This window comes from Asterias amurensis, chromosome 7 (genome assembly GCF_032118995.1).
Source record: "Asterias amurensis chromosome 7, ASM3211899v1".
Classification (NCBI taxonomy): domain Eukaryota; kingdom Metazoa; phylum Echinodermata; class Asteroidea; order Forcipulatida; family Asteriidae; genus Asterias; species Asterias amurensis.
Genome location: NC_092654.1, coordinates 18,615,318 through 18,639,255, shown reverse-complemented (window position 1 = coordinate 18,639,255; position 23,938 = coordinate 18,615,318). Strand labels below are relative to the sequence as shown.

Below are 23,938 nucleotides of genomic sequence, written 5' to 3'. Positions count from 1 at the left end.
GAAATATTATGTAAATTGCACATAGCGCGTGCGCACTAACGTTTTGGTTGGCAAAGTGAGGGAACATCGCGCTGTTTTGTACACGGCTAATGGGTGCGTGATGCAGACGCGATTGCGCGTCTGCTTAGTGCACAATTCTATGGCGTTTGCCAACCAACAGGGTCTGTACGCATGCGTGAATGTGATTAGCATATTTCATGCATAGGGTCCATTGCATCACATTTACCTGTACATTGTACTCCACTAGAGAGAGAAGCATTTCAAATGCATATGGCCGGTGTCGCATGCAATTATGTCCTCTATGCAATTCTATCCGGAGGACATGCGGGACGGTTTTGCATATGCAATCACGTCCACCCAGACGCTGCTGCATAATTGTGTCCGCCGCCCCCGTGCAAAACCGTCCTTGCAGTAAATTAAACGCCCTTGGTTGACGGAACACGTTCGCCATTTATTTTTACAAGCTATAAGTGCCTGTCCTGAATGACATGGGAAATGTTCGGCCGTAATCATAATATGTGAACATTCATGCTGCAAACGTGGGTTCAGTGCATGCATGCTTGTTACTCGCACACATACATGTACAGTCGTGTACATGTCCGCCGGACGGTTTTTGCATAGCCCCGGTCACGATTGCAAGTGCAAAAGTGTCCGGACTAGACAGTATTGCATGGCTGACACAATTGCATCTGACACCGGCTGGTTTTTGCATAGCCCGGGTCACGATTGCATGTGCAAAAGTGTCCGGACCAGACGGTATTGCATGGCTGACACAATAGCATCTGACACCAGCACCCAATGACTTTGACACTTTCAACAGTGAACTCCTCTTGTGATTATTATTTGGCCAGCCGACCAATTTGTTCAACATTGAGAGTTCACATAATTCTTCTACACTGTATGAAATATTAAAATTTTGGAAGTGTGAGAAATAAAAAGTATGAAATAAAAAAGAATTGATGTGCATGACTTGGTTTGACACATAGTGACCAAGGCCTGATTTCACTATAGCTATTCATCTCTTTAACCCTGGACCCTGGAAAAAATATTAGGACAATACTATTGTGAAAAGCAGTTGATCTGCAGACATCAGACACGGTGTAGGACTTTAGAGTTTTTCTTTAGAGGCTTCTTGTGTAACCTGAAATGTGGCACATACCTTTCTCAAATGAAAGAGTGTTAATGTATGCATCCTGGTTGAACATTTGAGTATAGACTTTCATTAAATAAAAGCATAATAAAGGTAAGCCATGTTTTTGTTGAGTTCCTAGAAGTTGTAGCTTTTAAATTTGAATAACAGAACTAGTCTATCAGAACAATCAGTTATGACTAGTTTAATGCTTTCATATAACTTATTCACTGCAGGTTCTCACCACATTAATACATCTCTTCCCTGTTTAAGCTTTTCTCCTTTTCTCATTCTTTTCAAACATTGTGTATGTAGCTTTTCCGTTAAGATTTTGTTGTTTATTGTGCATTTCAGTTTTTGTAAGAGCTGTGATATAGTTTTCTATGGGGAGCGTCTCTAAATACCTGTTATTATTATAATTATTATTAATAAATTTTTGGAACAGAAATCATCATGGCTACCAATCCAAGTAATCAGAAGCGGATTTTCATCTGGCAAACTCAAAGATCCCTGTCGACGGTGTTCACTCGATCTCTCTCTCAAATCCCGGACTCCTGTGCTATCTTGGCACATTTCTGGTCGGCTGCAAAGTTTGGCCCGGAGCGCAAGTACCTACAAGACTATGAGTATGAATACGCTGGCACAGATACCTACGAATCAATGAAGGCCATCTATGAGCAACCTCGGCCAGGCAAGTCTGTTGTCATCGGGAAGGATTGCAGTCACTATCTGGCTGAAAAATATGACTTCATACCGAAAGGTTACCAGCACGTCTTCCTGATCAGGCACCCTTTGAAGTCCATTTCATCTCTTGCGACACGCATCAAAACCCTCCCTAAGGAGCAGGTGTGGCAATTCAAGGTAAATCAACACAAGTATCTGCACAACCTCCACCAATATCTGAAGACCACCCATGGCATCAATGCTTCTGTGCTGGATGCTGACGACCTGATTGCACAACCTAAGGAGATGCTACAAAAGGTCTGCAAGATCCTAGGTCTACCGTTCAGTGACAAGCTTCTCACCTGGGACTGGACTGATGAAAAGCCGGATAACTGGATGGTAAGAAACAGCATTTGGGAATATCATAAGATCTATGGATGGTACGATAATTGTCTCCATAGTACTGGTTTCAGGAAGCCAACGGAGGCAGCAAAGACAGACAAGAAGGCTCTGGAGCCGGAGTTTGTAAAGATGGTAGAAGAAGCTTTACCATACTATGAAGAGCTCAGAAAGCTGCGTATTAAACCTGGATTCTAAACTAATGTCTCCTAAAGCAAACTCGACCTTGTCCACAGTTCAAGGAATATGGTTTGGATGTAAGAAATAAAAAAAGAGTTCTTAGTTGTTCCCCATTCTGTACTGCATTATTAATTAATCGTGCACAGTTTTAAGCTTTATCATTCTTTGATTCATGTTTATTTTCATATATATTCAGGTATGTGGTATTGGCTTATACTGAAACTTGCCTCCATGGTGGTTTTCAGTTTACCTTAAATTCATATTACTAATTTAGTAACATTTACTGTTCAGATCCCTTAAAGGACTAGGTTACTTTTTTTCAACACAAACATGTCCACAGATTTACATTAAACTTAAACAGTTTGAAGATAATGATAGCAGAAGGCTTCCTAAGCTTGCTGTAGGTTTTGAGAAATGAGCAAAACAATGTCACAAAAATACGTTTTACATGCTTAAATAATTCACCTTACTTTGTTTTACTCATTTCTTGACTTTCTTACAGTCCAAACAGCAAATTCACTGAGCTTTTTAAAGCCATTGGACACTTTCGGTAAACAGTATAGTCAAAGGCCCACACTTCGTGTATCACAACTTCTATATAAAATAACAAACCTGTGAAAATTTAGGCTCAATCGGTCATCGGAGTCGGGAGAAAATAACAGGAAAACCCACCCTTGTTTCCGCCTGTTTCCTCATGTCATGACATGTGTTCAAAATAAATTCGTAATTCTCGCTAACGAGAATTGATATTGTTTTAATGTTTTCTCAAAAAGTAACGCATTTCATGGAATAATATTTATATAGAGAAGTCTTTCACCATTACCTTCTGTAAACCCTGTTATTTGTAAATCTGTGAACTTTTTTTCTTTTTTTCTGTACCGAAAGTGTATAAATGTAATGGCTTTAAAGGGTTTTTCGACCAAAGTTGAACTTTTGGGTATGGCAAGTTATCTGTTTTTTTCTTCTATCAACCAAAACCCCCAGTGTTTGATTCATTGACACTTTGTGAGCTTTTTGACCTTGCAGGGGAGAGACTGTGCTCCGGGGTGAGGGGCGACAAACAATGTGGTAAAAATTTCACTACAGTACAAAATTGTCAGAACTGATGTGCATGACTGGGTTTATAGTGACCAAGGCCTGATTTCACTATAGATATTCATCTCTTTAATTCAGGCGTGGAACTGGACCCTGGAAAAATATCAGGACAATATTATTGTGAAAAGCAGTTGATCTGCAGACATCAGACACGGTGTACATGTAGGACTTTAGAGTTTTCTTTAGAGGCTTCTTGTGTAACCTGAAATTTGGCACATACCTTTCTCAAATGAAAGAGTGTTAATGTATGCATCCTGGTTGAACATTTGAGTATAGACTTTCATTAAATAAAAGCATAATAAAGGTAAGCCATGTTTTTGTTGAGTTCCTAGAAGTTTTCCCAGGTCAAAATTCCAGTTGAACCTAGTTAACTGGGGTCAACTGGTTCAACTGGATAGTGATCAAACTCGTCCATTTTCCATATTAACCAACTGGTTTGGACTAGGTTTCACTGTGTTCAACTAGGTTGAAATTATAAACCAGTTGGTCTCTGTCCATTTTCCATATTAAACCAACTGGTTTTAACTGTGTTTAACTAGTTTATCAACTGGTTTCAACTAGTTCCAGTTAAACCCAGTTTAACTAGGTTCAACTGGAATTTCGACCTGGGTTAGCTTTTAAATTTGAATAACAGAACTAGTCTATCAGAACTATCAGTTATGACTAGTTTAATGCTTTCATATAACTTATTCACTGCAGGTTCTGTTTCTGCAATCACCACATTAATACATCTCTACCCTGTTTAAGCTTTTCTCCTTTTCTCATTCTTTTCAAACATTGTGTATGTAGCTTTTCCGTTAAGATTTTGTTGTTTATTGTGCATTTCAGTTTTTGTAAGCGCTGTGATATAGTTTTCCATGGGGAGCGTCTCTAAATACCTGTTATTATTATAATTATTATTAATAAATTTTTGGAACAGAAATCATCATGGCTACCAATCCAAGTAATCAGAAGCGGATTTTCATCTGGCACACTCAAAGATCCCTGTCGACGGTGTTCACTCGATCTCTCTCTCAAATCCCGGACTCCTGTGCTATCTTTGCACATTTCTGTTCGGCTGCAAAGTTTGGCCCGGAGCGCAAGTATCTACAAGACTATGAGTATGAATACGCTGGCACAGATACCTACGAATCAATGAAGGCCATCTATGAGCAACCTCGGCCAGGCAAGTCTGTTGTCATCGGGAAGGATTGCAGTCACTATCTGGCTGAAAAATATGACTTTATACCGAAAGGTTACCAGCACGTCTTCCTGATCAGGCACCCTTTGAAGTCCACCTCATCTATTGCAGCACGCATCAAAACCCTCCCTAAGGAGCAGGTGTGGCAATTCAAGGTAAATCAATACAAGTATCTGCACAACCTCCACCAATATCTGAAGACCACCCATGGCATCAATGCTCCTGTGCTGGATGCTGACGACCTGATTGCACAACCTAAGGAGATGCTACAAAAGGTCTGCAAGATCCTAGGTCTACCGTTCAGTGACAAGCTTCTCACCTGGGACTGGACTGATGAAAAGCCGGATAACTGGATGGTAAGAAACAGCCTTTGGGAAGATCATAAGATCCATGGATGGTACGATAACTGTCTCCATAGTACAGGTTTCAGGAAGCCAACGGAGGCAGCAAAGACAGACAAGAAGGCTCTGGAGCCGGAGTTTGTAAAGATGGTAGAAGAAGCTTTACCATACTATGAAGAGCTCAGAAAGCTGCGTATTAAACCTGGATTCTAAACTAATGTTTCCTAAAGCAAACTCCACCTTGTCCAGTTCAGGGAATATGGTTCGGATGGAAAGAAAAACCAAGTTTCTTACAGCTATCCGATATTTTGTGGCTTTATACTATGTTGTTTTATACCATAATACACAGTTGTAAGCTTTTGTTCGATTTCTGTTTTTGTTCGTATATATATAGGTATGTGAAGCCATGTCTTATCCTGAAATTTGCTCCCATGGTGTTTTCTGTTTACCTTATTTATATTACTCATTTATAAGCACTTTATACTTTTTTAAATAGCATGATATGCATGGAGAGCATAAAGGGAGATGAATGAATGGAAAGTTGGGGTTGCGATGGAGAAAACTAGTGGCTGCTTAAAGCCATTGGACACTTTCGGTAAACAGTATTAGGCTCAATCGGTCATCGGAGTCGGGAGAAAATAACGGGAAACCCCACCCTTGTTTCCGCACGTTTCACAGTGTCATGACATGTGTTTAAAATAAATCCGTACTTCTCGATATCAAGAATTATTAATTGTTTTAATGTTTTCTCAAAAGTAAAGCATTTCATGGAATAATATTTCAAGAGAAGTCTTTCACCATTACCTTCTGTAAACTCTGTAAGTTATTTGTAAATCTGTGAACTTTATTTCTTTTCTTTTTCGAAAGTGTATAATGGCTTTAATATACTGCATTCAACTGTTACTTGATTGTGTGAAGTATTTTTCAGTTTTGAGTGGTACAACTAAAAGCATGTTAACATGAGCAACATTGGAAAGTGTCAATAAGCCATTTGCATGTTACATTTGAATCAGGTCTGGTACAATGACTTGCTTAGTCACAAGTTACCACTTAAGTTTGAATTCCTCAGACTACATAGAGACAGTTGATGTGTCAAATGGTTCACAGCAAGCCTTAATTGTATAGCAACCTTCAGTTGAGCAGACCCTGGGGTGAATTTCACAAAACGTTGAGACTAGTCTTATCTCGAGTTAGGACGAGTTACTTGTCCTAACTTGGGACTAGCCTTACGTTTTGTATAACTCTTTGTGTAATCGACTCATGGTACCATTGTGCCATACAAATTCATTCAGAACTGTATGGGTGTTCACCATCTGATAGCTCACTCCTGGGCATATCAACTGTATCTATGATGAATTCAAATTTAAGTGGTAACTTGTGACCGAGCACATTATTGTACCAGAAAATAATCAAATCTAACATGCAATGGCTTATTCAGGATACAACCTTTAATTTAGTAGGTAAAATCTTGTGACCATTATGAACGAAAAAGTGTAGATTCATGGATAGAATGTACGAGCCTATAAGGCTATTACATCGTAATCACGAATCTACACTTTAGAATCTTTAGAATCTTAAATCTTTGACTTAAACTATTTCCCCCAATCTTTGTCAAACGACGACTGGTCACATTTATAACTATTTAAAAAAAAAATAAGCATATTATATAGTGCTTGTAACATTATCAAGCACAATTTTTATTTTTTATTATGTCAATTAATAAAATGTTTTGGGACATTGAAATAAAACATGTTTTCATCTGAGTTTTTCACATCATGTTATTTGTGTAAAAACAGTAGTTTTAAACTATCACTTTATTTTGTACACTCAACTGTACATTCATAACAAATCTACAGCTACTTGTAGATTTGTTACGAATCTACAGTTAAGTGTAGATTCGTAAAAATAATCTACACTTTCATCAATAGAGTGACGTCATAGAAATAGTTAAATGGCCTCTAAAGTCAACTTTCCACTTCTTCATTACATAATACTATGTAAGGTGCACGGTGGCATTAAACTTACCAGGTAAATCCACTGATAAATGTCGTGCACTCTGCTGCCACCAAGTATCTCAATGTATCCCAATACTAAAGATTTTTCTCCGTGCCTCCCAAATTTGACGAAGCTCCTCAGGGCCGGGTCAGAGACACCAGGCTCTTGTGATATTTATAATAAGCAGATTGTACACAAATTTTTCCTGTCAGAGGAATACAAAACAAAATGAATTATTTCATGCAGATTTAACAGATGTAATAATTGCATCAGGGGATAAAGAATAATATTTTTGGTGATAAGAGCACGGTATACTCAGTGATTCCTCCAAGACATGCAGACAAGAAATCAAAAAGCATAGTAACCCAGGTAGTAGGACAAGAACCCAGGACCCCCTGCACTTTGGAGCATATATTTTAACCACTAGAGATCATCGAGATTGCCAGATGACAAGAGGCCAGTTAAAATCATTGGTTTGAATCTCACCTGGACCCAATTTAATAAAGCTGTTCAGCATAAAAAACTGCTTACCAAATGTCTTTGCTAAGCAAAAAATTAGTGGGGCACCCGGTTGCAATAATGTAAACTTCATGGAATTTTGAATGGTGACCAGTTTCTGTTAAGCAAGTTTTTCAGAGCTTAGCAAGTTTTTATGCTTACAGGCTTTAAGAAATTGTGCCCTGATTTCATGGCTCTGCTTGCCATAAGCAAAGAATTCCGCGCTTACGTCATGTGTATTTCACAAGTTAGCAGGAATTTATTTCGCTTATGTGCATACTTCGATTACAAGGCTAGCACAGCGCTTGCACAGTAAGCGGAGAATAGTGATCGCAAGAACATAATTCAGCAGTAAAAGCAGAGCCCTCAAAATGGGCCCCAGATAGTAATACCTTTGAATGTTTTTTCTGCAGAACCTACCGCGCAACAAAACTAGTGCAAAAGTAGTATATCATTGATTGTTTGTAACTATTAGGTGTAATGCATGTATGCAGAGATTTTCCTCCATGGCGAGGACCATTAAAAACGAATTGAATTAAATATTGAATTAAATTATAGGGGGGGGGGGGCCTGGGACTTGTGCATGACTGAGTTTGACATAATATGGTCAACTTCGAATGCCTTTTCAATGCATTTCATTTGTGAAAAGGCTGCATAGAAACCTTTGACATGACCTGATCTCACAGACGTGGAATTTGATCATCGGAAAAACACGATGGTACAGGACAATATATTTATTGTGAAACAACCTCGACCTATATTATGCAGACATGATGCAGACATGTTGTGAAATTTTGCATGTGCCTTCTTTATGAAAGATAATGTGAATGCCAGCATATAATACTGTTTAATATTTGTAGTTTGAAGGAACTTTTATAAAAGAATGCTTGATAAAGGTAAGGCACTTTCTTTGTGAGTTAGAAGTTATATTTACATTGCTTTTTAGACAACAATTCAACATATGCTTCATGTATAGCCATGTAGGAAAGATCTTGAGTAGTAGAATGTAAAAGTTTGCGTGGTGGACTTCAACTCAAGAGAAGTTTGTGGAAAGATTTCTTAAGATTTTTGTTAGATCAGTAATTTCTAAAAATAGTTAATGGCCTGAGGTTTCGAACCTAGCACAGTCTTTCCCAAAAGGCTATAAATGACAACACATCAACATGAACGGTTCCTGTTGGTCATGCAACACAGCAAACGGTTAATGCTTGTTGAGTTGTTATTTAGCCTTAGAAAAAGACTTGCTGCTAGGGTCGGAACGTCAGGCCATTAACTATTTTGAGCATTCATACAATAGGTCCTTTTGGTTGAAGCCAGTTTGTAACAGCTCATTCTATTTTCTCTGAAAGTAATCAGAGTCTTTTTGAGATATTTTCATGATGCTGCAATAAACTGGTTTCAAATCGTTTGAGACTGAATTTCATTATTTTGTTTGTACTTACCTAAGCACCGAGTTCTTGATTGCAATAACTGGGCAATTTGAAAACCAGTGGGAAAACATGAAAAAGAACAGGAAATACAAAACAATTGGATTACAAAACAATTGGATTTGCGTTTTCTAGTTTGAAAATTAAACTTTCACATGCATTGGTATCCATATTCACTGCAGGTTTGTTTCTGCTATCACCACGTTAGTAGATCTTTGGAACAGAAATCATCATGGCTGCCAATCCTAGCAATCAGAAGCGGATTTTCATCTGGCACACTGGCCGATCTCTGTCAGCAGTTTTCACTCGATCTCTCTCTCAAATCCCAGACTCTTGCGCTATCTTGGCACACTTCTGCTCTGCAGGGAGATTTGGCCCAGAGCGTAAGTACCTACAAGACTATGAGTATGAATACGCTGGCACAGATACCTACGAATCAATGAAGGCCATCTATGAGCAACCTCGGCCAGGCAAGTCTGTTGTCATAGGGAAGGATTGCAGTCACTATCTGGATGGAAGGTATGAATTCATACCAGACGGCTACCAGCATATCTTTCTGACAAGGCACCCTTTGAAGTCCATCTCATCTTTTGCGACACGCATCAAAACACTCCCTAAGGAGCAAGTGTTTCAAGTTGGGCTAAATCAACACAAGTCTCTGCACAACCTCCACCACTACCTGAAGACCACCCATGGCATCAATGCTCCTGTGCTGGATGCTGACGACCTGATTGCACAACCTAAGGAGATGCTACAAAAGGTCTGCAAGATCCTAGGTCTACCGTTCAGTGACAAGCTTCTCACCTGGGACTGGACTGATGAAAAGCCGGATAACTGGATGGTAAGAAACAGCGTTTGGGAAGATCAAAAGATCTATGGATGGTATGCTGACTGTCTCAATAGTACTGGTTTCAGAAAGCCAACAGAGGCAGCAAAGACAGACAAGAAGGCTCTGGAGCCAGAGTTTGTAAAGATGGTAGAAGAAGCTTTACCATACTATGAAGAGCTCACAAAAATGCATATTTAACCCCGACTCTGATTGACAGAATTTTTTTCTGCAATTTATTGAATAGTTTTAGTACTTTAAAATAGCCTATGTCTTTAATGTGTGTAACTTTTGCACATCCTTTGATTGAATTAATCATTAAATTTAATTAATTAATTTTCATTCAAATTTTATTAGCATCCACTAAGTGTATGGTTACGGTTCTTCTTATATTCCTTCTAAATAATAATAATAATGATCAGTTTTTATATAGCGCTTTTCACAGTTATTACTCCTGGTCACTGGACCATTTAATTAGTTCCTTAAGCCGTCTCAGCTCCCTGGGGAGTATACAGCCTGTGCAACAAATATCACTATTAAGCTCAATCAATCACAAGAACCATCTCTGCCCTCACAGGTACCCATTTACCCCTAGGTGGAGATAAGCAATTAAAGTTAAGTGCCTTGCTCAAGTGTCACAACCAGGATTCGAACCCACACTCACCACAAGGGAAATAATTGACTGGGTAACTTTTTCATGATTTTGGGTTGAACAAACACAACTTTACTATAGTGGGATTTGAACCTCCACATTATAGTGCCTAGTGCTCCATCAACTGAGCTATCTAGCCCTATACATAGGCGGTCGTCCTATATTGTCAATATCATCGTTTGGTGGTGGCAGTCAGAAACCACACATAAACTTCCTGGTAGTCAGGGGTGATTCCCACATCTCACTCATTCCCAAATTGCATGGGACACCCGCACACGGTTTAAGACACATGTCATATCTTTTCTAGACTGGTCCTCTGTCTTTGATACAGACGGGCACCGGTCTTACAAACCCTATGGTTTCATTGGATTGACATGCAGCGATTTAAGCTTTCCATGTAGTTATGATTGGTCCAAAGCGGTGTAGTTCCTCAGCTACTAGATAATAATACGCTATCTTGCTCTCGCAATTTTAATCGATGCGTATATATGCGATGTTTGAATTGAATGTACATATCTCTGTCTGTGTGTACACAGTGCAGTGATTGAGAGACATAGTGTTGAACTTTAACCACAACGACTAGTCCATCTCATCCACTATTTCACTACTATGTTTTCCTCCTCCTACATCTGATATTGTCTTGTGTGTTTCAAACTTCTTGTGATTAAACCAGCCCCCTTCCATCTTCTCTTCCCCAACCTCGACTCATTCTTTTTTGTTTGTCCCTTCCTTTTTCTGTGAACTTTCTGCCTCTTTCTCTTTTCATTATTTCCCCACTCGACTGCTTCTGTCACTTCAGTGTATGTGTTCATGTATGTTGTGTTCATTTAGATTTAAAAATTGAAAAGACCCTACACGGGTCAAAATTATCAGGCCATTAATTATTTTGTGAAAAATAATGAGACTTTCTAAAACTAAATCAAGATAGTTATAGACACCAAATAACAAAACAGTCTTGCTGTTATTTCAAGAAGGAAACAACTTTATTCCACCTGTATCATCAAAGTTCAATTTGTAAACCATCTTAAGAAAAAGAAGTGAATCTTATTAAAAGTGTGTTTTCAGCAACACATTGAAACTATAGTACTACTTCTACTTCATCAGCCAATGAAGTTCACACTCAAAACTGGTGTGACAAAACTCCAATGTATGTTAAAGGTATGAAGAACTTTAATAGACTTTCATAGCACATGATGTCATATCAGTAGGGCGCCCTCACCTAGAGGTAACAAAAGTAAAGGTTTATTGGCCAAACCTGTGCGCTGCACGTACAAAATCTGTGCGTTTTGATTGTTTAGCCATCGTTTTACCTCTTAAGATGGCTGCTGGATGACGTCAATGCATAAGGTGTACAAGTGACCTTTGACCTTTTTGTTTGTCACAGCCAATCAAAATACTACAAGATACTTTACTATTCACATGGTGTTTGAGTGACAAGAAAGTAACTTTACTAAAACATTTGCACCATCTAATGATACAAAGCAATTTTTATCAGAATTTATTCTTCTGATGGAAATAGAAATCATCACCTCTGTTCTTTGTTCCTAAAAGCTCTTCTCACTGTTTCCAATAACTTGGAATAAAACCACCTAAAATAATGTCTTTTAAAAAAAATAAAAAGACAGACAGTATATTTAGTCCATTATCAAAATGGGTCTAGTCAAAACTGACAACATAAAAAATAAATAATGATCAATTTGAAATTTGTGAGATAAAAAGTCAATGCTCATCTTTGGCAAATTTACAGAAAAAAGATCCAAATATACACAATTCTTCAAATAAAATTCTTGCAAACAAACATGTACACCCAGCTCCTCGCATACTATAATTATGACAAAAAAACCTCATATAGCTTGTCAGTGCCTACTCCTACAACTATGAGGTTAATTTCGCTCATGTTCGTGGAGACGATAGAGGTACGAACATCATGGTTCTACATTGAACTGTCCTCCGGGACAGCTTAAAGACCAAATTCTTTTTTAACCAGATATTCAGGGCAAGTTTTTAAGAATGTTAAAAAGCACACAATTTGCTTAACACATAAAATTGATTGTGAGACATGAATACAATCCAAAAAGCAAGCATGATATTTAGTTCTTAAAAAAAGTACTAACAATTTGATTGAGTACAAGGGTTGACCTACATGGACACATAGTGTAGGTTTTTAATAAACTTTGCAGGTTATTTAAAGGAACACGTTGCCTTGGATCGGTCGCGTTGGTCTTTGAAAAGCGTCCTGTGACCGTTTGTTATAAAATTGATATGGTTAGAAAGATGTTGTAAAAGTAGAATACAATGATCTACACAAATATGCCTCGAAATTGCGTGGTTTTCCTTTTACCTCGTAGACAAACACGGTCGGCCATTTATGGGAGTCAAATTTTTGACTCCCATAAATGGCCGTCCGTGTTAGCTCGCGAAGTAAAAGGAAAACCGTGCAATTTTGAGTGATACTTGTGTGGATCATTATATTCTACTTTTAAAACATCTTTCTAACCATATGCATTTTATAACAAACTGTTACAAACGCTTTTTATAGACCAACTCGTCCGATCCAAGGCAACGTGTTCCTTTAAACCTAGTTATCAGATTCGTACAAGGTCGTGCCTGAAAATGACAAGTAAGTACACGTTTAAATTGCTTCAGTTCAGCTCATTGCTTACTTTTGCGAAGCTTGAACAAAACAATACTTGAAAGTCTTGTTTTTAAACAAGTGCGGTCTAGAAAGAAAACAAATCAGTTTTTTACCAAGCTTAAAGGGAAACCCGTACTTTATAATTGCATTTTTATTAGTTTTATTTTTACCTGTTTACTATATTTCTAGCCCAACTTTGGCCACAAACGTAGGACTGTATCATTATATCTGTTTTGTTTTAATGGAAGTGCGTCTGACAACAAATTATTTTGTATTGAAACATGAGCTATTCTGTGGCAATAAATTTATATTCTGTTACATTACAAAATGATATACGAATTTGTCATTTATTGGGAGTGGTTGTGGTTATGGCATCGTATTTTTGAGAAAATGTTGAGTTGAACTAAATCCCCTGTGAATTGTGCTTTGCTGTCCTTATGGGTTAAGGACTGCATAAAACATATTGTTCGAGGAGTATAAGAATGTTTGCATCAATTTAGTTTTATTAGATGTGTGCATACATGTACTAAAAATCACTAACAAACCTTTAAAAAATATAAATAAATAAATAAATTAAAACAAATTGACAAACAATGGAATGTAAGAAAAGCAGACCAAATTCAAAACCAAAGGTGGCACCTAAATTTCTTTCTAATCCTATGCACGAAACATACACTTACAATGTAGTATGGTTGCATGGCTGCATGTCATACAAAAAACAAGTCAAAGAAATTTGTTTGCTGATTTTGGCAACTACATGTATATTAAAAATTATGCTAAATGTGCAAAAAGGATCTTCCAATTTACTAGATCTGTCTACTGAATAAAATGATTGTTTATATTTCTAATTTCTTTGCATTTCTAAATAAAAATGCTTGCAAATGGATAAACTTGTATGGACAGGAGAGTTATGAATAATTTTTGCACAGTCTAGTTTTTGCCAACTCCTATGAAAACAAACTTCCTGGCTTTTATGTGGAAACTGCAGAATTTTGCATATTATGGACAACAGGTTGATGAATCGGGTAAATTCTAATATTGCATCAATCAATTTTACCAAAAAAACATTATCTATTCTGTAAAATATATCTTCATGAATAACTATTTCTCAATTTTGTCTTTAATCAAATGATCTTACGACGTCATTGCAAATTACGAAATGTATGAATACATATTATTTGAATTTAATGCTTAACGGTAATACCTCTCCTCTCATATTGCGATGTTAATCATTTTTATGATTTATATTTTCATTTGTACTTCGTCATTAAAGTACTAAAAGAGGCCAAAATTGACTTCATTATGAAAGTGCAAAAATTAATCGTAAATGTAGATAAAAGTTTTGGGACATTTCAATTTCTGCTTATACGTGCCTCTACAAAGATTGAAATAGTCTAGAACTAAAAAGAACTAGTCTTTAAAGTAGTCTGAACCAGTACAAACCAGTCTGAACCAGTACAAACCAGTCTGAACCAGTTTCCACAGTGCTGGACTACTTCAAAAGTATGAACCAGTCTAAACTTATTAATTAGAATCACCTCTTAGTCTTAATCTGAATTAGCACTACACTAGCCTGAATTAGACTGAACTAGTATAGACTGCACAAGTCTGAACAAAAGTGCACTAGACTGAACAAGACTGCACTATTCTGCATTAATATACACATATTGACTGGCAATCAGGTAACTAGTGTACTCTATTCCCCCGAGTGGTTTTTTGAGTGACTAGAAGAGGGACCTATTTCCCAAGGCCTTGGAAAATAGGCCCCTCTTCTTGTCACCCACAGGCCCGAGGGGTTATAGAAGTACACTAGTTACCGAATATTGCCAGTCAATATGTGTTTTATAACACACCTCGGTCTTAAATGTGAAATAAGAACAGAAACCTGGAAAAGAAAGGATGTTTTGTAGTTGCTGTTCACGGTTTAAGTCAAGAGAGGGCGCTGTAACGAGGCGCTATTTTCAATTAGTACCCGCCCAGGTACTATTCTCGCAAAACATGCACGCGTGATCACTAGTTTATTTTAGTTCATCCCACATGACCGTGTTTCAGCCAACCAGAATACAGAACAAGCAAGAGGTGTGTTATAATCTGAACTAGTAGGACAAGTTATTTCTGTACTGGTATGAGGAGTCATAAGAAATTAGGTATGTTGGACAGTGAGTTTAACAATTTGTAAAAACCTAGAGCCTTTTCCAAAGCTAGGCTTTGTCTCTGGCTCAGGCTTGGGCTCTGTCTTCAATTTTGGAGCAGAGCGCATTCTACATGATGCTTCAACTGGAACTGCAGCCTAAGTCGTGGTGTGGACAAAGCCCCAAAACTTTCTTTTAACATTTTGTCTCTCCATATTTTTCCCGCAATTGTTGAATTCTCTCCGACGGCGCTGACATCCTTGGTCCCTTCCTCTTCTGCGAGTCATCCGTTTCCATAGTAGCCCCACCTGCTTCATTGTTTCTCTGTAGCAGCTCCGTGTTTTCCATGGGTACTTGGCCGTAAAGGTAGGAACCACCTGGCCGCAGGGTACCAGTGGGAGTCGGGAAATCGTCTTCAAAGTCTTGACTACTGTCGAAGGAGAGAGAATGATAGCAGGTGTAGGCTTGACCGAGGAGTGCCTCAGGGCTGTGGTCGGATGATAAGTTGCCTGATGATGAGAAACCTGATGAGAGATTTAGATAAACTATAATCAAAACTTAAATATCTATGACCTATAATAAAAACAATCAAACGATTCCAAAAACCGAAGGTATTCGTTGCCTTAAAGTCCAAAGTGTTGGAGGTTGGGGAAAATTGGAATGTGCTGGAGATACATCATAATAGGGTAAGAATTTCTTGACGACATTTATGAAGTAACATTTATGCGTGTGCTTTAAGACTCCTCAGAGCATTGTATGGTGGCCTTAAGGACTGAAAGGGCCAACTTACTACTTCCATTAGTGCCTATGAACACGAGCTGCTCTGGCCGAACGGCGCCCTCTTTGTTCACCGAGTTCTGTGATCCACTATCGTACGTTAATGTGTATCTATCATTTGTGGACGTTCTGCCTTTAATATTGCCATATCGGTCCAGGAGTTTAGTGCTCCCATCCCGATGCAGTTTCAGCTGCTCGGTAGCGTTCAGACCGGTCCTGACCGGTTTGGGCTCGATCAATGCAGTCGTCACAATCCGATTATTTGGTTCAAGGCTCTCATCAAATTTGGTTTGCAGCTGAAATGGCGACACTGGAGTTTTGACGTCCTCATTCACATAGTAGCAATAACCGTCTCGGACTCTAAACGAGAGCTGCGATCTGATTGGCTCCATGGGTACACTTTGGAATGATGACATCGATCCGATCTCGGACATTGTATCGAACCGAGCCAGCGGCGCTTTACCGTCCGTTTCGTCACACCCAGGCAAAGTCGGTAGACTCTCGCAGGAGGCAAACACGGGGGAAGAGCTCCCAGCCCTTTGCATACCCTCCGGGCAGCCTGCAGTGGTGCTGGGCTGAGTATACGAAGACCGCTTTGAGATCGTTGTGGAAGTCTTTTCATTCCTGCACGGCGGGACCGTGTTGGAGTTCATATCAGGAACAGGATTGTTTGGGATCGCTGAACCAAAGTTTATACATGATGAAGGTGAGGAGGTACTGGAAGGTGTAGAACATCTCTCACCCAAGGACTTTGAAGATGAGCGAGGTGAATTCTTTGGTCGATAAGACTCTCTGTTTGAAAACTTGGGAGGGCCATGAAGTCTTCCATAATTAAGGCACTAGCAGAAAGAAAATAAAAAAGACAAATATATCAGTAATAACAGTGATGCACCAAATTCATACAACACTGCTCCTCAAAACTCTTTAAAAAGAGATACAAATTGAGATAAAATATTTGAAATTAAAAAAATATATAACAATTTTCAAGAAACCTCAAACTAATTGCAAAGAAACCACAAGCTGATTGCATCAAATGTATTCAAAGTCCCAAATGTAATACTAAAATAAAAAAAGAATTTCACAGACTAGCGCAGCATGTAGCGCGTACCTTTTGTAAGGCATTCATGACATTGTTAGGCAGATGGTCCCCAATCATTACTGGTGATATTAACACTTCATCGAATGCTGTATTCTTGCACCATACAGCATACCAGGCACAGTCTCGCTTATCCAGTCTGTCATGGGAAAAAGGTTGACAAGTAATGAGAAAGATAAAAACAGAGGATACAAACCAAATAAAGGATCTTTTTAACGAATCAATAATTTAAAAAAAGCAAGACCCAACCTTTTTATTTCATACTTTATAAACTTGTGTTCTTAAAAAATTAAATACTTAATTTAAATTTAATCAGTAAATAACTAATACTTCTACTTGCTGTTAACCACTATATTTGTGTGTCATGTTCGTTTTTTACTTTCTTAAACATTTTTAACCCCATCCTGCCTGACTGGTCACAGGCCTTAAACTACATGGAGACCAAAGAGGCCATGGTGCCCTGGACTGGTATTTGCCTTGGTGCCCCTTCAAAATTTTCCAATGGAAGTGCCCTTAAAACAAAATCATGTACCCTAAGATGAAATTCTAGGCCTATGGTCACATTATTAAACACTTTTTCTGCCTAAGATCATGTAGCATTTATTGCTGCATTCCAATAAAAGTTCATTCATAATATTTTAGGATACTTAAACATTCCTAAAGAAGATGGTGTGGCTATGTTTAACATGCAATATAAACACAGTTAAGTGTGCTTAAACATGACCTGACCTTAATGAGTCAAAAGAGGGCGCAATCAGATTTATTTGGCATACCAGAAAGAACAACAGAAGTATAGAAAAGGAGCAATAATGGAACATGTATTAACAAAGTTAATGAAATAACAGTGACACAAAAGCCTTCAACTCCGTTGCCTCGAGCTACTTAGCTACATCCAAATGAATAAAAATATCTGTACAATTGACAAAAATACAACATAACAAAGTATACGCACAAGAAAATACACTAACACAACATCCAAGAAAAGTCACAAATCTCCTCAGGGAAAAAATAAACAAAACAACAATATTTTTACATAATTGTTAAAAAATACAAAAGATAAGGTGCAGCCATGATTGAAATGAACTGAATCAGTTCATGATGAAGACTCTATAAGGAAAAAATATATCACAGAGCTGGTAAGAAAAAGTTCACTGACTCAACCTTAAGACAGGAAAACAAGAACTAACAATAAATAACAACTTGGCAAAGGTGGCCTAACAAAGTGAACACATGTATTTATCATACAAAGCAATAATACTGGAAATTGAATAGTTAATGAGGAAACAACAATAGAAAACATTTAAGCTCCCGTTAAAAAAGGGCAATTAACCTCTCAAGTTTGGGTGTCTGCAGACAAATTTACCCAAACCTTGTAAGTGTCATATTGCTGTGTACGGTACACCATACCTTAAAATGGCTTATAGAATTACAAGCAGAAAGCAACTACAATGGAAGACTGTTCCGCCAGAAAACATAAAACAATGTTGAGATAAAGTGGTTTTAACAAGAGAGATGTCGACTTTGGAGGAAGACCTGGGTTCAATTTATAGAGCTGCTTAAGCAAACAACTTTGCTTACAAATGTTGTGATAAGCAGGATGCCAGTCACAAATTGTGCATGTGACATGGGGCCAATTTCATAGAGCTGCTTAAGCAAAAAATTTGCTTAAGCACGAAAATAGCTCGCTCATTTTATACATGTTACTGGCAAAAATTTCCTGCTATATACATTGCTTATGACTAGTATTAAGCTGTTGTTTACTTAGCATTACAATTGAGTGGAGTCTTGGCCGGTAATCTGATTTTACTAAGCAATGAAATTTTTGCTTAAGCAAAAATTTTTGCTTAAGCAGCTCTATGAAATTGGGCCATGGTGTTTTGACTGGTAACTGTATTCTAGTACATGTAAGCATAGTTTTGTTGTTATGTACTTTTTGTGCCTAGATGCAACTCAATGAAATTGGGCACAATATTATAAAAATGTAAAGATATGAATGCAAAAGTGAGAAGTGGCTCATGATTTTTTTTTTTGTTTTTTTTAAACTTACCCTTCCCTCTTAGGATTTGTGCGTACAATCTGCAAGATCCTCCCTGGTGGGTACAAGGGATTGTGGGTAGTGAGTAGGAGCGAGAGGTTGGTCGGGTGGACGGCTTTGGTCATTCTCGGAGGGGAGGGGGAATCGGTTGAATCTCTCGGTGTAAGATTCTTGCTGTTGATCTCCCGACAGCAGAGTAGTCCGTCAAAGATGATCTTCCACTAATTTGGAAAAAAAACAAAAACTTAAAGTTATTTTTAATACACTGTATTGTACAACACTGTTTCTTTTGTAAAGAAAAGGTCAAATTCCAGTCTTTAAGAATTGTAGAAGAAAAAAATTATCATTAAATTTCATGAAAATCTCCAACTGGATTGTAATTTTGAAAAGTCTGAATAGTTGAATAGAGAACAAGCAAAGTGGAACCTACAAAAACAGATTGCCTGTTAACTCTATCCTATAGAAAGAAGTGTTTTATAAATATATCGCTTTGTTCTCATACAAGTGAGACTTGCAGTCTATTGTTCTGACCACAAAGTGGACCCCCCCCCCATTCCTCACTTTTGTTCTGTAACAAAAAGTTTTTTAAAAAGCGGCAACGTACCTTTGTGTCTGTGCTCCTCTTGATGCAGTCTAGGAGATCCGTTCTAAGGCTCTCCATCTGAGAGAGTCCCATCCTCACTACGATGTCTTTCCCGACGACCAAGGACGTGATGAACTTCTTGGAGTACTCCACTGCTGGCATGCTGTGACCAAAGATGGGGATATTATTATTATTACTATTATTATAAAAGGCACTGGATGCTATTGGTACTTACTCAAAATAATTACAAGCATAAAAAACTCATTTAGTAACGAGCAACGGGGAGCTGTTGATAGTATAAAACATTGTGAGAAACAACTCCCTCTGAAGTAATGTTGTTTTTTAAGAGGTTATTTCAAATATTTGAAACTGATAACAGACTTCAGGCCTAAAAAGATGGGGAGGTTCATCATGGTGTAGGGTTTTGCAAACTTTTTTTTCTTTTCAGTAATTCATCGTAATGTTTGTCATGAGAGGCTATCAGAATAGTCAATGGCTTTATGTTATAATCTAAACACTGAAAAACAAAGTCATCTCTCAAATATAAATACATACTTTAGATCAAAGGCATCCTACAACTTTTACTTTTTAGTGTACTCACAAACAAAAATGACAATTGTGGCCATAAATAAGCAGGATAACAGTCACAAATAGTACATGACAAATCCTATTTCTGCCGGTAACTTTATTCTGGTATGCATACTTTTGCTGTGCTTAGCTACTTTTTGAACTTAAGCAGCTCTATGAAATTGGACTCTCAGGAGGGCAGTATTTCACACACAACTACAACACTCACCTGAGTGGATAAAGACCGGGGACCAGTCTAGGGGAGAATGGGTCCTGACCACCTAACCCTCGCTATTTGTCTCCACAGGAGGGCAGTATTTTACTCACAGCATAGAAATAGAACCCGGAAACGCTGAGCTCGATCGCCCACATGTATGGCAAACACATAGACCGTTTCTACTTGTTTTCCTTAGTCAATGTTCATTGTGTCTACTGTACAGTATGGCCCCAAAAATAGCCTACGCGCATCGATGAAAGTGGTTTCACAATAAAATCACACACACAATGCTACACTCAACGTTCTCTGGGTTCCATTTCTTTTACTCACAACTACAACACTCACCTTAGTAAACCACCGGGAGGTGAGTATGAGTAGCAGTGCAGATTTGGGTAGTCTGGCCTGAGTAGTAAACTGAGTATGGACACGGTGCCTGCACCTAACGAGTGACCCACCAGGACCAGGTCATAATTCTGGGCCCTGGAGGGTAGTATTTTCCTCACAACTACAACACTCACCTTAGTAAACCACCAGGAGGCGAGTATGAGTAGCAGTGCAGATTTGGGTAGTCTGGCCTGAGTAGTAAACTGAGTATGGACACGGTGCCTGCACCTAACGAGTGACCCACCAGGACCAGGTCATAATTCTGGGTACCTTTTACCTTCAAAAGACATGCCACATTTACACAAAATGAAAAAAATAGTTAATGGCCTGGCGCTTCACCTCTAGCAGATTAATACAAATAATAATAATTTATATTGCGCTTCTTATATAAAAATGATCAAAAGGGCATTACACATGTTAAAATGCACAATATGGGAGAACAAATATAAACAAAAGTATTGGTCAACTGTGAAATACAACCTACTTAGTACAAAGGCCTAGCCTGCTGGCAAAGTTAGGCCGTGTCCGAAACGGCGACTTCGGCTACAGCTACGGCTAGATCGCGCGCGTCTGCCTATTCTTCAACACTGGTAGACGCTCTGATCTAGACGTAGCTGTAGCCGAAGTCGTCGTTTCGGACACGGCCTATATGTTTGATCTTTCTAAGAGACACGTGCCTCTAACACTACCCATGTAAAGAATCTTTACTAGCAAGGCGGAAACCTTTAAAAAAAGACAAATTAAAGACATAAAACCATACAAAATACTAAAATGTGGCATATTAAAAAGATATATTTTTATATTACATTTAAAAAGAGTTTCTGTCCCTACTTATATATGCATTGGTAATGCATTCCTAAAGATTAAGAAGGGATTAAAGAGACAACTTACAGGATCATGTGTGAATGCTCTTGATAAGATCATCTCTTCCTGAAGTTTCCTCTTGATGTGTAACGCAGCCCCTACCATCCCCTACGGAAGAACAGACAAGACAAAATCAGAATCATGGTTTTGCTTCTCGTTGAATTCAGTGCTTAATTAAATCACCATTCTCATTTTACTATACAATATAGTATATACATGTAGGTTCTTATATAGCACTTTATCAAACTCCTAGGGGCATATCAAAGCGCACAGTATTTTTTCCTCGTAAAAAGTAAATGAACTTTTCCTTTATAGCACCATGTAATGGTTTACAAGGTGCAGTGGCACAATATGCTGCCAATCAAACCAGGAGCGAATATTTGCTTAAAGGCAGTGGACACTATTGGTAATTACTCAAAATATTTATTAGCATAAAACCTTTCTTGGTGATGAGTAATGGGGAGAGGTTAATGGTATAAAACATTGTGAGAAACGGCTCCCTCTGAAGTGCCATAGTTTTCGAGAAAGAAGTAATTTTCCACGAATTTGATTTCGAGACCTCAGGTTTTTAGAACTTGAGGTCTCGAAATCAACCATTTAAACGCACACATCTTCGTGTGACAAGGGTGTTTTTTCTGTCATTATTATCTCGCAAGTTCGATGACCGATTGAGCTCAAATTTTCACAGGTTTGTTATTTTATGGATATGTTGAGATACACCAACAGTGAAGGCTAGTCTTTGACAATTACCAATAGTGTCCACTGCCTTTAATATTAAACTTTGTTTGTTGGAGAAAGACTTGCTGAAATGCTGTGTTGGAAGTTGTAGGAGGCTCTTGAGAACAGAGGGGACCTCGTGTATTTACAAAGGCTTTATGGTAATTAACCTTGTGTCCGAACCAATCAGAGGGACAGTTCTCCAGTGGTATCTCTGAGGTGTCAGCGGTTAAATCTGTCAGCCAGTCTTGCATAGACAACGTGCCTCGCACTGAGACAATCACCTTACATCTAGAGTGATCCAAGGCCACGAAGAATGGCGTCTCCCACACCTGCAAATAGAGGAAGGCCAATCTGTTTTCTTAATATGCTCAAGGTTCTTTTGGAAAGCCTTTTCTGGTTCTTCATTTGGTGATTTAGTTGATGGATGGTGGAATTGCCTTTTAGTGCATTAATGAATCTATTAAGGTGTCATGGCCGAGTGGTTTAGAGCGTCAAATTCAAATTCTGGTGGTTAAGTCATCAGGTTGTGGGTTCAAATCCCGGTCATGACACTGTTGTCCTTTAGCAAGATGCTTCTCTATAATTGCTTCTCTCCACCCAGGGGAATAAATGGGTACCTGTGAGGGTGGAGATTAATATTGTGTTCGAAAAAGCTTTTGGAGCACCGTGGCAGCCCGGGGATCTATACTCCTCAGGAAGCTGAGAAAGATTACAGGAATGTTATTGACGAGAGCTCTAATAAAAAGTGCATTGATACCTTATGGTAAAATGCGCTAGATAAGAAATAGTCTTTATTAAATTCGGGCTTAACTATGAGAATTGTTTCTAATGGTTTCTAAAGTACTTGTGGAGGCGTGTAGTTTGGGTCAATCGAGACAAACTTGAAAAGGAACTGGAATCTCACCTGGTATGCAAAGAGGCGGCGAAGAACCATCAATGACATCATGGGAATTTTAATGGAAATTTAAAGAAAAATTTACAAGAAGTTAGAACAAAAAGTTGATTTAAAAATGCTTAGTACTTCATATTAAATGAAGTGAACCGTCATCTTGGTAATTAAAAATATATGTTTATTTGACATAATTTATTCTGAAATGCAAATTCGAAAGTAAAGCTGCAAACTTTTAAATAGTTCATTCATTTTGCAAACATATTTTTGAGGTTTAATATGCAATATGCAAATTTATGCATGCTGGTGGAAGGATAGCTTCAGCATCAGAGTAAGGTTTGCTAATGCATATGCATGATTATGCAAATGAGATACATACCGCTTATTAGAAGGAATTCTGAAAGGGAAGTATCTGAATTGATAAGAGCTTTAACTTCAATTCATTTATTTTTCTTAGCACAAAAGTTTTGTGAAGCTCAAGCTGAAGCGGAAACAGTTATCAGCAAAAGCATGAAATTAAATGTTCTTTTGAATGAAATCAATGATGTACCTGAATTTATTTCACCAAACAAACAAAGCTTAATTGATGCAATTGCAAGAGATTGCAAGGGATATTTTCATGATCTTCAAAGTGAAGAAAATGTATTACAAGGT

General features: G+C 38.1%; 4 protein-coding genes across 5 annotated transcripts in view; 3 read left to right on the top strand and 1 right to left on the bottom strand.

Moving 5' to 3' along the window:
• The first annotated feature begins 1,582 nt into the window (after window positions 1-1,582).
• LOC139939397 (uncharacterized) lies at window positions 1,583-2,389 on the top strand. Its single transcript, XM_071935231.1, has one exon. The coding sequence runs from the start codon at window positions 1,583-1,585 to the stop codon at window positions 2,387-2,389; it is 807 nt and encodes a 268-aa protein (XP_071791332.1).
• A 2,004-nt stretch (window positions 2,390-4,393) lies between these two features.
• On the top strand, window positions 4,394-5,200 carry LOC139939399 (uncharacterized). The gene has a single exon (XM_071935234.1). It carries the CDS (start codon window positions 4,394-4,396, stop codon window positions 5,198-5,200), a length of 807 nt encoding a protein of 268 aa, XP_071791335.1.
• A 3,021-nt stretch (window positions 5,201-8,221) lies between these two features.
• Window positions 8,222-12,689, top strand: LOC139940099 (uncharacterized). The gene is made up of 2 exons (XM_071936340.1): window positions 8,222-8,376; window positions 9,090-12,689. Exon 2 carries the CDS (start codon window positions 9,140-9,142, stop codon window positions 9,932-9,934), a length of 795 nt encoding a protein of 264 aa, XP_071792441.1. The 5' UTR covers window positions 8,222-8,376; window positions 9,090-9,139; the 3' UTR covers window positions 9,935-12,689.
• Window positions 12,690-13,528: 839 nt separating this feature from the next.
• LOC139939921 (diacylglycerol lipase-alpha-like) overlaps window positions 13,529-23,938 on the bottom strand; it is a 50,305-nt gene continuing 39,895 nt past the window's right edge. For both annotated transcript variants that reach the window (XM_071936083.1, XM_071936084.1), the window contains exons 9-16: window positions 22,563-22,724; window positions 21,703-21,783; window positions 20,946-21,088; window positions 19,665-19,806; window positions 19,073-19,281; window positions 17,038-17,164; window positions 15,943-16,768; window positions 13,529-15,676 (exon numbers count right to left, since the gene is read on the bottom strand). In XM_071936083.1, coding sequence (XP_071792184.1) covers window positions 15,348-15,676; window positions 15,943-16,768; window positions 17,038-17,164; window positions 19,073-19,281; window positions 19,665-19,806; window positions 20,946-21,088; window positions 21,703-21,783; window positions 22,563-22,724 — 2,019 coding nt within the window. In that variant the 3' untranslated portion in view covers window positions 13,529-15,347. The remainder of the gene's footprint in view (window positions 15,677-15,942; window positions 16,769-17,037; window positions 17,165-19,072; window positions 19,282-19,664; window positions 19,807-20,945; window positions 21,089-21,702; window positions 21,784-22,562; window positions 22,725-23,938) is intronic.